The sequence below is a fragment of the Salvelinus namaycush genome, chromosome 7 (genome assembly GCF_016432855.1).
Source record: "Salvelinus namaycush isolate Seneca chromosome 7, SaNama_1.0, whole genome shotgun sequence".
Lineage (NCBI taxonomy): Eukaryota > Metazoa > Chordata > Actinopteri > Salmoniformes > Salmonidae > Salvelinus > Salvelinus namaycush.
In genome coordinates, this window is record NC_052313.1 from 53,666,302 (window position 1) to 53,678,434 (window position 12,133).

General features: G+C 44.4%; 1 protein-coding gene across 1 annotated transcript; it reads right to left on the reverse strand.

The window, feature by feature from the left end:
- Positions 1-1,718: 1,718 nt before the first annotated feature.
- LOC120050524 (insulin-like growth factor-binding protein 5) lies at positions 1,719-11,840 on the reverse strand. Its single transcript, XM_038997112.1, has 4 exons — positions 11,507-11,840; positions 2,386-2,603; positions 2,139-2,258; positions 1,719-1,856 (listed from the first exon to the last, which is right to left on the reverse strand). The coding sequence occupies exons 1-4, from the start codon at positions 11,838-11,840 to the stop codon at positions 1,719-1,721; spliced, it is 810 nt and encodes a 269-aa protein (XP_038853040.1).
- Positions 11,841-12,133: the final 293 nt, after the last annotated feature.

The following is a 12,133-nucleotide window of genomic DNA, read 5'->3' on the forward strand; positions in this document are numbered from 1 at the left end:
AAAGTACATCAATTACACAGTGAATAAATATGACATATCTGTTATATTCACATAGATTTGTTAGTAACACTTCACTTAAAGCCAACAGGTGTATTGCATTGAAAGAATTGTCATAAGCATGTATGACCCTCTTATAACGTCTTACCATCGTCTCTGATGGACCCTGACTAAACAGATATTTTCAGCCTGTTCAAAAATTGCAGCAAAGAAGCATTATACCGATTGACTTTGAGTAAATTGTTACCTATTTGCTTTTTTATCACGAATATGGAATGTTTGAGATTTCATGGTCTTTCATACAAGCCAGCTTAAGACTGAGTTGAGAAACCTTTCCAAGTCTCCTATGCATTCTAGTGGCAGGCATAGGCTGTACACACATCCCCTGTCAAAGCTATTGGCATGTTACCATACCATGAAAAAAGGGATGTCTATTTCAAGGAATGTCAACAAAATATCTGACAAATGTTTTGAGCTTCAATAAAATCAGTTGACGTCTGATTGAACATCATGTTCACAAACGGGACGTAGGATCAAAAAGTATCATCACGGCCTTATATCGTGGAGACTTATATCTTCACACTCGTCAACTCATGGGTCTCTAGCAACCAATCTCCACATCCACATACTGCTAAAATGTCCTCGTTCAACGACAAGGCCTGATAATCTGGATGTAAATCTGGATTCAAAGTCATGAGAGAGAGAGAAGGCACTGAGATTTCCATAGAAACCCAAAGATCCACACCTTTCCAGGGGTCATACAGTAGAGTCCTAGGCAGAAGACTGTGTTGTGGTCAGACAGGAGGCTACGAGAAGCCAATAGAAACGGCGTGCAACATTTGCATGCGATTTGAGCCTGTGTTGGACTTTTCAAAGCACCTGTACTTTCTTGGCTGTCGTTTATAAACGACAAAACAAGCAAATGACTGTCATGATGTGTTTTTGAGGTGATCTTTTTTCTATACTTGACGGAAGGTAAGGCACAATACAGACTACTAAAGGAGAAAGTATAGGAGGCACACACACACACAGTAATTTCATACAGTCACCCCTATGAAACTATATTGAGACACAACCCATCAGAAGTAGCAGTTGATGGGTTTATTAAGATAGCTACTGTAACTACCCTGTAACAACCTACTGTATACGAGCAGTTACTAGTTCTTAAGACCCTCAACTCAGAACAATCTGTGAGACAAAGTGGAAGAAAGGCAGGACTGAAAAAAGCTCTTCTCATCTCATCGCACTCAGAAGGACATATAAGGACATAGACCCAAACTGAGACAGTAAAGTACTTTCAATCACTGAGGTTCTCTTGTAGGGAAGTGCTCTGAAGGGACAAACATTTGGACCAAGAGAACAGTTACGTTTAAATACGACCCCAGATTACTGTGCTCCCCAGTAAAGAGTTCCTGTCAACATCACGATAACAACATTGGTGAAAAAGATGAGCTTTACTCTTTAGCCTTAAAATGTTATTTAAACAGAATCTAATATAATTTATACCAGAGAACATTGTTATATGTGCTTTAAAGGGAGGTTATAGGTCATCTCAGTATAGGTGGATGTATAGTTTAAAACCATGTGCATGTACTGTATCTGTGCCCTGCTTTCCTGATTTGATTGGCTTTTGCATATTTTGCATGTACATGTGATTTGCAGGAGTAGGGGTAAAGGGAGGCGGGCCTTGGCTCATGTCAGGTGAGCAAATTGGCCATCGCTCATTCGTTTTTGTTGCTGTTGCTCTCCGGGTCTTTGCACTGGATGTCCACTCCACTGTAGTCAGTGCCAGGGAGCTGCACGCCAAAACGGTCCACACACCAACAGATCCCCCGCTTCCGCCCACGTGATGGTTTACACTGCAGGAGGAGAGGAAATAGCAGGGAATAAGATGCAATACAATGAAATTAAATAGAATAGGATAGAATAAAATAGGATAGAATGTGATAGGAATACAATTAAATGAAATAGAATAGGATAGAATAAAATAGGATAGAATAGGATAGAATAGGATATAATAGAATAGGATAGGCTATAATAGTATAAGATAGAATGGAATAAGATAGAATAGGATCAAATGAATAGAATATGATAGAATAGAATAGGATACAATAGTATAGGATAGAATAGTCCATGGGTACCTGCTTGTGCTTGAAGAATCCCTTCTTGTCACAGTTGGGAAGGTATAGGGACAGAGCTAGGACTCTAGATGTGTTTTTCATCCTCTGAATGATCCCGTCCAGCTTTCTCCTGCAGGGTCCCTACACACATACAGGGTCATAGTTTAGGGCAAGTATGGCGTGGGTTGGTGCGTGTGTGTCTGTGTGTGTGTGTGTGTGTCTGCGTGTTTGTCTGCATATACACTGTATACACATATGTTCAACTTACAAACTCAGGCTGCAGTTTGTCCAGGGCGAGGGTTGAGTAGTCAAGGCTGCTGACAGAGTGGAGCTTGGCCTGCTGTCTCTTGCGGTCTTTAGCCTGTCTCATGGCCTGAGCCTTGCGGCTGCTGATGTGGTCTCTGCCCCCGTACAGAGGCACCTTGGCCTGGGGCAGCAGGGACTCTGGAACCTCTGCTAACATAGCTTCCTCTGGAGAATAACCGTCTGGGGAGACAGAGAGTCAGAGAGGATGATGATGGTGGTCGCGGTGGTGGTGAGGAAGAGGAGCAGGAGGAAGAGGAGGAGGTGAAGGGGAGGAGGAAGAGGAGGAGGAGGAAAAAGAGGAGGAAGAGGAGGGGGAGGAGGGGGAGGAACAAGAGCAAGAGGGGGAGCAAGAGGAGGAGGAGGAGGAGGAGGAGGAGCAGGTAGGAAGAGTGGGATACTGTCAAGGTCTTCCACATCGGTGCAGATGAAGGAAAAGAGTTGAAGAGAGGCAGCGGGTTTAGACAGAGCCTCTCCTAACACTAGAGGGAGACCTTGAGGTTTTCCTAATCAAGAAATCTCCAGCTGACTCATACAATGTGTGCCTACTTCTCACATGGTTAGTCAGTGGTTAAGGGAGTTATTCGCCACAGTCCATTTACAAGCATTTCTCCATTCTCTTAATCTGACCCTCTTCTCTCTTTCCCCCACCCGTTGGTGGAAAAAGTACCCAACTGTCATACATGAGTAAAAGTAAAGATACCTTCATAGAAAATGACTCAAGAAAAAGTGACCCAGTAAAATATTACTTGAGTAAAAGTCTAAAAGTATTTGGATTTAAATATACTTAGGTATCAAAAGTAAAACTGTAAATCGTTTCAAATTCCATATATTAAGCAAACCAGACAGCACCATTTGCATTTGTATTTCTTTATGTATGGATAGCCAGGGGCACACTCCAACACTCAGACATCATTTGTATTTCTTTATGTATGGATAGCCAGGGGCACACTCCAACACTCAGACATCATTTGTATTTCTTTATGTATGGATAGCCAGGGGCACACTCCAACACTCAGACATCATTTGTATTTCTTTATGTATGGATAGCCAGGGGCACAATCCAACACTCAGACATCATTTGTATTTCTTTATGTATGGATAGCCAGGGGCACAATCCAACACTCAGTCATCATTTGTATTTCTTTATGTATGGATAGCCAGGGGCACAATCCAACACTCAGACATCATTTGCAAACAAAGCATGTGTGTTCAGTGAGTCCGTCAGATCAGAGGCAGTAGGGATGACCAGGGCTGTTCTCTTGGGAAGTGAGTCAATTGAAGTGGTGGAAAAAGTACCCAAATGTCATACTTGAGTAAAAGTAAAGATACCTTAAAAGAAAATGGCTCAAGTAAAAGTAAAAGTCACCCAGTAAAATTCTCCTTGAGTAAAAATCTAAAAGTATTTGGTTTAAAATATACTTAAGTATCAAAAATAAAAGTATACATCATTTCAAATTCCTTATATTAAGCAAACCAGATGGCACCATTTTTTAAATGTATTTTATTTACGGAAAGCCAGGGTCACACTCCAACACTAAGACGTAATTTACAAACAAAGCATTTGTGTTTAGTGAGTCCGCCAGATCAGGTAGTAGGGATGACCAGGGATGTTCGGTTGATAAGTGCGTGAATTGGACTATTTTCCTGTCCTGCTAAGCACTCAAAATGTAACGACTTCCTTTGGGTGTCAAGGAAAAGGTATGGAGTAAAAAGTACAGTATTTTCTTAAGGAATGTAGTGAAGTAAAGGTAAAAGTAGTCAAAAATAGCAATAGTAAAGTAAAGTACAAATACCCCAAAAAACTACTTAAGTAGTACTTAAGTATTTTACACCACTGCTCCCACCCTCTATCTGGCTCTCTCCTGCCTCTCTTCCAACACTCTCTCCTTTTAAACTGGACAACTACAATTCTTGTGTACATATTTACTCATTTATGGCATTGAATTGACTCCATATAATATATGGAGTGGCTGGCATTGAATTCACTCCATATAATATTTGGAGTGATGAATGCCATGAATCAGTTAATACTGTATGTATACAAGATTTGTACTGGAGTTGTACACTGGAGTTGTTGCATGCGAGGTGGAGATTTCCTTTTGCAGAGTCCCTGGCTTGTAGCTGGAGCTAAGAGGGAGCAAAATGTAAACTGTGACATAGCTGGATTAGGGCCAAGAGAGTGGTGTGGTCTATCATGTCAATGCAACAGTCCTCTCAAGTCAATGCTTGGCACATGCAATGGAAGACATGACTTTTAAACTGGGTCATCCAATGAACATACAGCATTCTACACCTCTCTCTCTCTCTCTCTCTCTCTCTACCCCTTGTCTGTGAATGACAAATGTGAACAGCTCCTATAAAACTGTCAAGAATCCCTGGGTCTTGCCAAATCCAAATGTCCACATCTCTACATGCATATTTCAGCAACCCACTTCATCTGTCAAAAAGATATTAACAATGACTAAAGATAGACCATATGCAGCAGGTACAGATCTATAAGCATAAGGAATATTTCATTACAACAAAGTTAAAAGAGTTATATAATACATAAGAGTTATAACAGTTACATATTATAGAAGAGTTATGAGTTATATATTATATAAGAGTTATAAAAGTTAAATATTATATAAGAGTTATAAGAGTTATATATTATATAAGAGTTATATATTATATAAGAGTTATAAAAGTAATATATTACATAAGAGTTATCTTCTTATGGCTGCAGGGGCAGTATTGAGTAGCTTGGATGAAAGGTGCACAGAGGTGCCCAGAGTAAACGGCCTGCTCCTCAGTCATAGTTGCTAATATATGCATAGTATTATTAGTATTGGATAGGAAACACTCTGAAGTTTCTAAAACTGTTTGAATTATGTCTGTGAGTATAACAGAACTCATATGGCAGGCAAAACCCTGAGAAACAATCCTAACAGGAAGTGGAAATTCTGAGGCTGGTAGATTTTCAACCAAGCTCCCATTGAAATCACAGCGAGATATGGATGAGTTTTCACTTCCTACGGCTTCCACTAGATGTCAACAGTCTGTAGAACTTTGTCTGATGACTCTAATGTGAAGGGGGGCCGGATGAGAGGAGAATTAGTCAGGTCTGCCATGAGGTGACCATTCTTTGACCATGCGGGTTCACATGAGAGGGAGCTCCGTTCCATCGCTCATCTGAAGTCAATGTAATTCTCCTGTTGGAACGTTATTCAAGATTTATGTTAAAAACATTCTAAAGATTGATTCAATACATCGTTTGACATGTTTCTACGGACTGTTACGGAACTTTTGGACATTTCGTCAGGTTTAGTGAATGCGCTTCCCTGACGTTGGATTTGTATACCAAACACGCGACAAAAATAGCAATTTGGACATAAATGATGGACATTACCAAAAAAAACGAAAATTTCTTGTGGAAGTGGGAGACCTGGGAGTGCATTCCGACGAAGATCAGCAAAGGTAAGTGAAGATTTATAATGCTTTTTATGAGTTTTGTTGACTGCACAATTTGGGCGGGTAACTGTATGGCTTGCTTTTGTGGCTGAACGCTGTTTTCAGATTATTGAATATTGTGTTTTGCCGTAAAGCTTTTTGAAATCTGACACAGCGGTTGCATTAAGAACAAGTGTATCTTTAATTCTATGTAAAACATGTATCTTTCATCAAAGTTTATGATGAGTATTTATGTTATTTGACGTAGCTCTCTGCAATTTCTCCGGATATTTTGGAGGCATTTCTGAACATGGCGCCAATGTAAACGGAGATTTTTGGATATAAATATGAACTTAATCGAACAAGACATATATGTATTGTGTAATATGAAGTCCTATGAGTGTCATCTGATGAAGATCATCAAAGGTTATTGATTAATTTTATCTCTATTTGTGCTTTTTGTGACTCCTCTCTTTGGCTGGAAAAATGGCAGAATTTTTCTTTGAGTTGGTGGTGACCTAACATAATCGTTTGTGGTGCTTTCGCTGAAAAGCCTATTTGAAATCGGACACTTTGGTGGGATTAACAACAAGATTACCTTTAAAATGGTATGAGATACATGTATGTTTGAGGAATTTTAATTATGAGATTTCTGTTGATTGAATTCGGCGCCCTGCACTTTCACTGGCTGTTGTCATATCGACCCCGTTAACGGGATTGCAGCCATAACAAGTTATAAGAGTTATATATTATATACGAGTTATAAGAGTTATAAGAGTTATATAATATATAAGAGTTATAAGAGTTATACAGTGGGGAGAACAAGTATTTGATACACTGCCGATTTTGCAGGTTTTCCTACTTACAAAGCATGTAGAGGTAGAGGAGGAAGGCTGTCGTTACAGAACCACCCACCAACAAAGGACCAAGCAGCGTGGTAAGGGACAGCAGCAGCAGCGGCCAAGTACACAGGACTCCTGGACATGGGAGGAAATTCTGGACGGTAAGGGACCCTGGGTTCAAGCTGGAGAATATCGCCGCCCTCGTGAAGAGCTGGAGGCAGCAAAAGCCGAGAGGCGGTGGTATGAGGAGGCAGCACGGAAGCGTGGCTGGAAGCCAGAGAGGCAGCCCCAAAAATGTATTGGGGGGGGGGGGGGGGGGGGGGGGGGCTAAAGGGGAGTGTGGCGAAGTCTGGTAGGAGACCTGTGCCAACTTCCCGGGCTTACCGTGGAGAGTGAGAGTACGGGCAGACACCGTGTTATGCGGAAGAGCGCACGGTGTCTCCTGTACGTGTGCATAGCCCGGTGTGGTACATCCCAGCTCCTCGTATCGGCCGGGCTAGAGTGGGCATCGAGCCAGGTGCCATGAAGCCGGCTCAACGCATCTGGTCTCCAGTGCGTCTCCTCGGGCCGGTGTACATGGCACCAGCCTTACGCATGGTGTCCCCGGTTCGCCAGCACAGCCCAGTGCGGGTTATTCCACCTCCCCGCACTGGCCTGGCTACGGGGAGCATTCAACCAGGTAAGGTTGCGCAGGCTCGGTGCTCAAGAGCTCCAGTACGCCTTCACGGTCCGGTATATCCGGTGCCACCTCCTCCCCCCAGCCCAGTACCACCAGTGCCAACACCACGCACCAGGCTTCCTGTGCGTCTTCAGAGCCCTGTTCCTCCTCCACGCACTCGCCCAGAGGTGCGTGTCTCCAGCCCGGTACCACCAGTTCCGGCACCACGCACCAAGCCTCCTGTGCGTCTCCAGAACCCTGTATGCCCTGTTGCTGCTCCCCGCACTAGCCTTGAGGTGCGTGTCCTTAGCCCGGTACCACCAGTTCCGGCACCATGCACCAGGCCTACTGTGCGCCTCAGTAAGCCAGAGTCTGCCGTTTGCCCAGCGCCGCCTGCGCTGCCCGTCTGCCCAGCGCCGCCTGCGCTGCCCGTCTGCCCAGCGCTGCCTGTGCTGCCCGTCTGCCCAGCGCCATCTGAGCCGCCCGTCTGTCCTGAGCCGCTAGAGCCGTCCGTCAGTCAGGAGCCGCCAGAGCCGTCCGCCAGTCAGGAGCCGCCAGAGCCGCTCGCCAGTCAGGAGCCGCCAGAGCCGCCCGCCAGTCAGGAGCCGCCTGAGCCGCCCGCCAGTCAGGAGCCGCCAGAGCCGCCCGCCAGTCAGGAGCTGCCAGAGCCGCCCGCCAGTCAGGAGCTGCCCTTCAGTCATGAGCTGCCCTCCAGTCATGAGCTGCCCTCCAGTCATGAGCTGCCCTCCAGTCATGAGCTGCCCTCCAGTCATGAGCTGCCATTCAGTCCGGAGCTGCCCTTCAGTCCGGAGCTACCTCTCAGTCCTGAGCTACCTCTCAGTCATGAGCTACCCCTCAGTCATGAGCTACCCCTCAGTCATGAGCTACCCCTCAGTCATGAGCTACCTCTCAGTCATGAGCTACCTCTCAGTCATGAGCTGCCCCTCAGTCCGGAGCTGTCCCTCAGTCCGGAGGAGTTTCCTCAGTCATGAGGCGCCGCCACCGCGGACAGATGCCCACCCAGACCCTCCCCTATAGGTTTAGGTTGTGCGGTCGGAGTCCGCACCTTGGGGGGGGGGGTACTGTCACGTTCTGACCATAGTTCTTTTGTGTTTTCTTTGTTTAAGTGTTGGTCAGGACGTGAGCTGGGTGGGCATTCTTTGTTGTGTGTCTAGTTTGTCCGTTTCTATGTATGACCTGATATGGTTCTCAATCAGAGGCAGGTGTTAGTCATTGTCTCTGATTGGGAACCATATTTAGGTAGCTTGTTTTGTGTTGGGGTTTGTGGGTGGTTGTCTTCTGTCTTTGTGTTCTCTGCACCAGATAGGACTGTTTCGGTTTTGCCACGTTTGTTATTTTGTATTTGTGTAGTGTTCACGTTTTTTCGTCTTTTATTAAACATGTTGAACACGAACTACGCTGCGTCTTGGTCCGATCCCTGCTACACCTCCTCTTCAGACGAAGAGGAGGAAGGCTGCCGTTACAGTTATATAATATACAAGAGTTATGAGAGTTATATATTATATAAGAGTTATAAGAGTTATATAATATGTAAGAGTAATATGAGTTATATATTACATACGAGTTATATAATAAATAAGAGTTATATATTATATAAGAGTTATAAGAGTTATATATTTTATATACGAGTTATAAGAGTTATAAGAATGATATAACATATAAGAGTTATAAGAGTTATATATTATATAAGAGTTATATATTTTGTAAGAGTTATAAGAGTTATAAGAGTTATATATTATATACGAGTTATAAGAGTTATATATTATATAAGTTATAAGAGTTACATAATATAAAATAGTTATAATAGTTGTATAATATATGAGTGTTATAAGAGTTATATAATATATAAGAGTTACAAGAGTTATATAATATATGAGAGTTGTAAGAGTTACATATTATATAAGAGTTATAAAAGTGAAATATTATAGAACTTTGATTTTATTTAGATTATTATTATTATTATTTTTTTTTTAATTAATTTTATCCCCTTTTCTCCCCAATTTTTGTGGTATCCAATCACTAGTAATTACTATCTTGTCTCATCGCTACAACTCCCGTACGGGCTCGGGAGAGACGAAGGTCGAAAGCCACGTGTCCTCCGAAGCACAACCCAACCAAGCCGCACTGCTTCTTAACACAGCGCGCCTCCAACCCGGAAGCCAGCCGCACCAATGTGTCGGAGGAAACACCGTGCACCTGGCCCCCTTGGTTAGCGTGCACTGCGCCCGGCCTGCCACAGGAGTCGCTGGAGCGCGATGAGACAAGGATATCCCTACCGGCCAAACCCTCCCTAACCCGGACGACGCTAGCCCAATAGTGCGTCGCCCCACAGACCTCCCGGGCGCGGCCGGCTGCGACAGAGCCTGGGCGCGAACCCAGAGACTCTGGTGGCGCAGCTAGCATTATTTAGAATTTTTTGATTTTGATTTGAATGTAATATCTTCTGTTGTTCTTGTCTATTACTGTTCTTTACTTTGTCATGTACTTGTATGTTTCATTTGGACCCAAAGTGCAAGTAGCTAATGGGGATCCTAATAAACTAAACTATACCTCGCTAAGCAGGCGATTGAGTTGTATGTCACAGGGGTTGAGAATATCTCTTGTGACATCATCGCTCCCTTCATCCTTCCTAGATTATTCTCAGAAAAGAGAATTCCCTCTTCAGTCCACCGGTTCCGCTGACACTATTTCTCTCCCAAGGCTGGCGCGTAGGCAGCATAGCCCAGTATAAAACCCAATCAAGTCCTCACTTCCTAATCTGGCCCTCTCTAATCTTCCCAGTGCTGCTGATTGAGGGATTCAGTGGGTTATGATGCATTTCCTGATCTGGGCGAATTTGATGCTCTCGAAATCCTACAGATTTAGTAGTAACGAAAAGACTCCTTATCCCCTTCCTCTCTCTTTCTACCTCCCACTCTCTCTGTCTTCATCTCTCTCTCTCTCTCTCTCTCTCTCTCTCTCTCTCTCTCTCTCTCTCTCTCTCTCTCTCTCTCTCTCTCTCTCTCTCTCTCTCTCTCTCTCTCTCTCTCTCTCTCTCTCTCTCTCTCTCTCTCTCTCTCTCTCTCTCTCTCTCTCTCTCTCTCTCTCTCTCTCTCTCTCTCTCTCTCTCTCTCTCTCTCTCTCTCTCTGTCTTGCTCTGTCTTTATCTCTTTCTCTCTCTCCTCCCCCTTGCCCTCTGTCCTCTCTAAATTCTCACACCCTGCAGGAAATGAGAAGAGGTGGTAAATCTTATCCAGCAGCAGGCTGGCAGTCAGAGAGACACGCTCGGCTAACATTCTGCTGAATCACTGCACAGCTTAAAGATGATGATGGAGGGAGAGATGGAAAGAGGCAGAGGAGAAGGAGAGAAGGAGAGGGGATTTAAAGGAGGAAGAGTGAGATAGAGAAAGGATATTGGTGAAGGAGGGGAGAGAGAAATTACTTAGGTGAGAAAGAGTTGGAGGAAGAAATCTAGCCAGAGAAAGATGTAGAGATTACTTATTGAAGCTGAGGGAAGGGGGGGGGGGGGCATGGCAATGGAGAGAGGGAGGGTTGAGGGGGAGGAGGGTAAAACGCTGATCCCTCTCTCTTCAACAAATTTCAGGGGAGAAAATGAAACTAAAGCTTGGGGGAAACCCTGTGAAAGAACGTGACACTTGAGAAACCCGCTGACTAAGTGCTAATGTGTCAGACACAGTGACTGTCCCTCAAATGGCCCTCAGGAGGCTCTAAAATTATTGTAATCTTCTTCACCTTGTTTCATGTACCAGGCACTAGGTCACTCATGCCAAGATGATGCCCTTGAAAACCCCTGATTTTCAGCTCTCAGCTGTGTGTTATCAATCAAACAATCTTGGCAATACATGTGGTGGATTTGGAATACACTACAGGGTGTGGGGTTTTTATGTGTGTGTGTGTGTGTGTGTGTGTGTGTGTGTGTGTGTGTGTGTGTGTGTGTGTGTGTGTGTGTGTGTGTGTGTGTGTGTGTGTGTGTGTGTGTGTGTGTGTGTGTGTGTGTGTGTGTGTGTGTGTGTGTCCATGTCTAACAAATGGGATAATCTGCCGATGTAGTTCCAATAAAGATATATGTGTCTACATATTGAACATTTTAAAGAAATACAAATGATAATCAGTAAATGAAGACTCATATTTACCCCTGCCTGGATGCAGCGGCTTGTACATCTTCTCGTTGGCGCACACTCCTCTCCCGTGGAGGAGCGCATGCAGCGGTTTCTCCTCCCCGCTCTTCGGCAGGCATCGGAGCCCGTGCGTGCAAGTCCCCGTGTACACCCCGCACGACTGGCCCTCGGGGAGCGCGCAAGTCAGGCAGCAACCACAGCCAGGCTCCTTCACCAGCTGGCATCCCACCGGCACTGGCGGACACATCGACATAGCCTTCTGGTCACACGGTTCGCACGGTACGAACGAGCCCAAACAACCCGACTCGCTTAGGAGAAGCGTTGCCAGGAGTGAAAAACTAACCAGCATATTGTTTCAAATTAAAATGATTACAAACATAAAACAACTATAATCAACTACTATGTGTATTGCATGGAACGCTTGCAATGCTTTCGATCATTGGGGTTTTGGGGCAAAAGTCCTTGAAAGAGTCACCATCCACAGGTGGCCACTGCCTGCGTGCGTAAAAGTCCCTCAATCACTGTATCAGATGCTAAGGTTCCACTCTTCACCCGGGCGAAGTGTCTGCGTTGTCTTTATTGTGTCAAATGTCCAATTATATTCGAGTTTAGATTGTCCACCGCGAAATAACCCGAGTCTTC

Excerpts from the sequence above, each read along its gene's own strand:
- LOC120050524 (XM_038997112.1), bottom strand. The coding sequence starts at position 11,840 with ATGCTGGTTAGTTTTTCACTCCTGGCAACGCTTCTCCTAAGCGAGTCG. Across the intron at positions 2,259-2,385 it reads ACAAACTGCAGCCTGAGTTT|GGACCCTGCAGGAGAAAGCT; the intron begins GTAAGTTGAACA and ends GTATGTGTGTAG. Across the intron at positions 1,857-2,138 it reads GATTCTTCAAGCACAAGCAG|TGTAAACCATCACGTGGGCG; the intron begins GTACCCATGGAC and ends CTCCTCCTGCAG.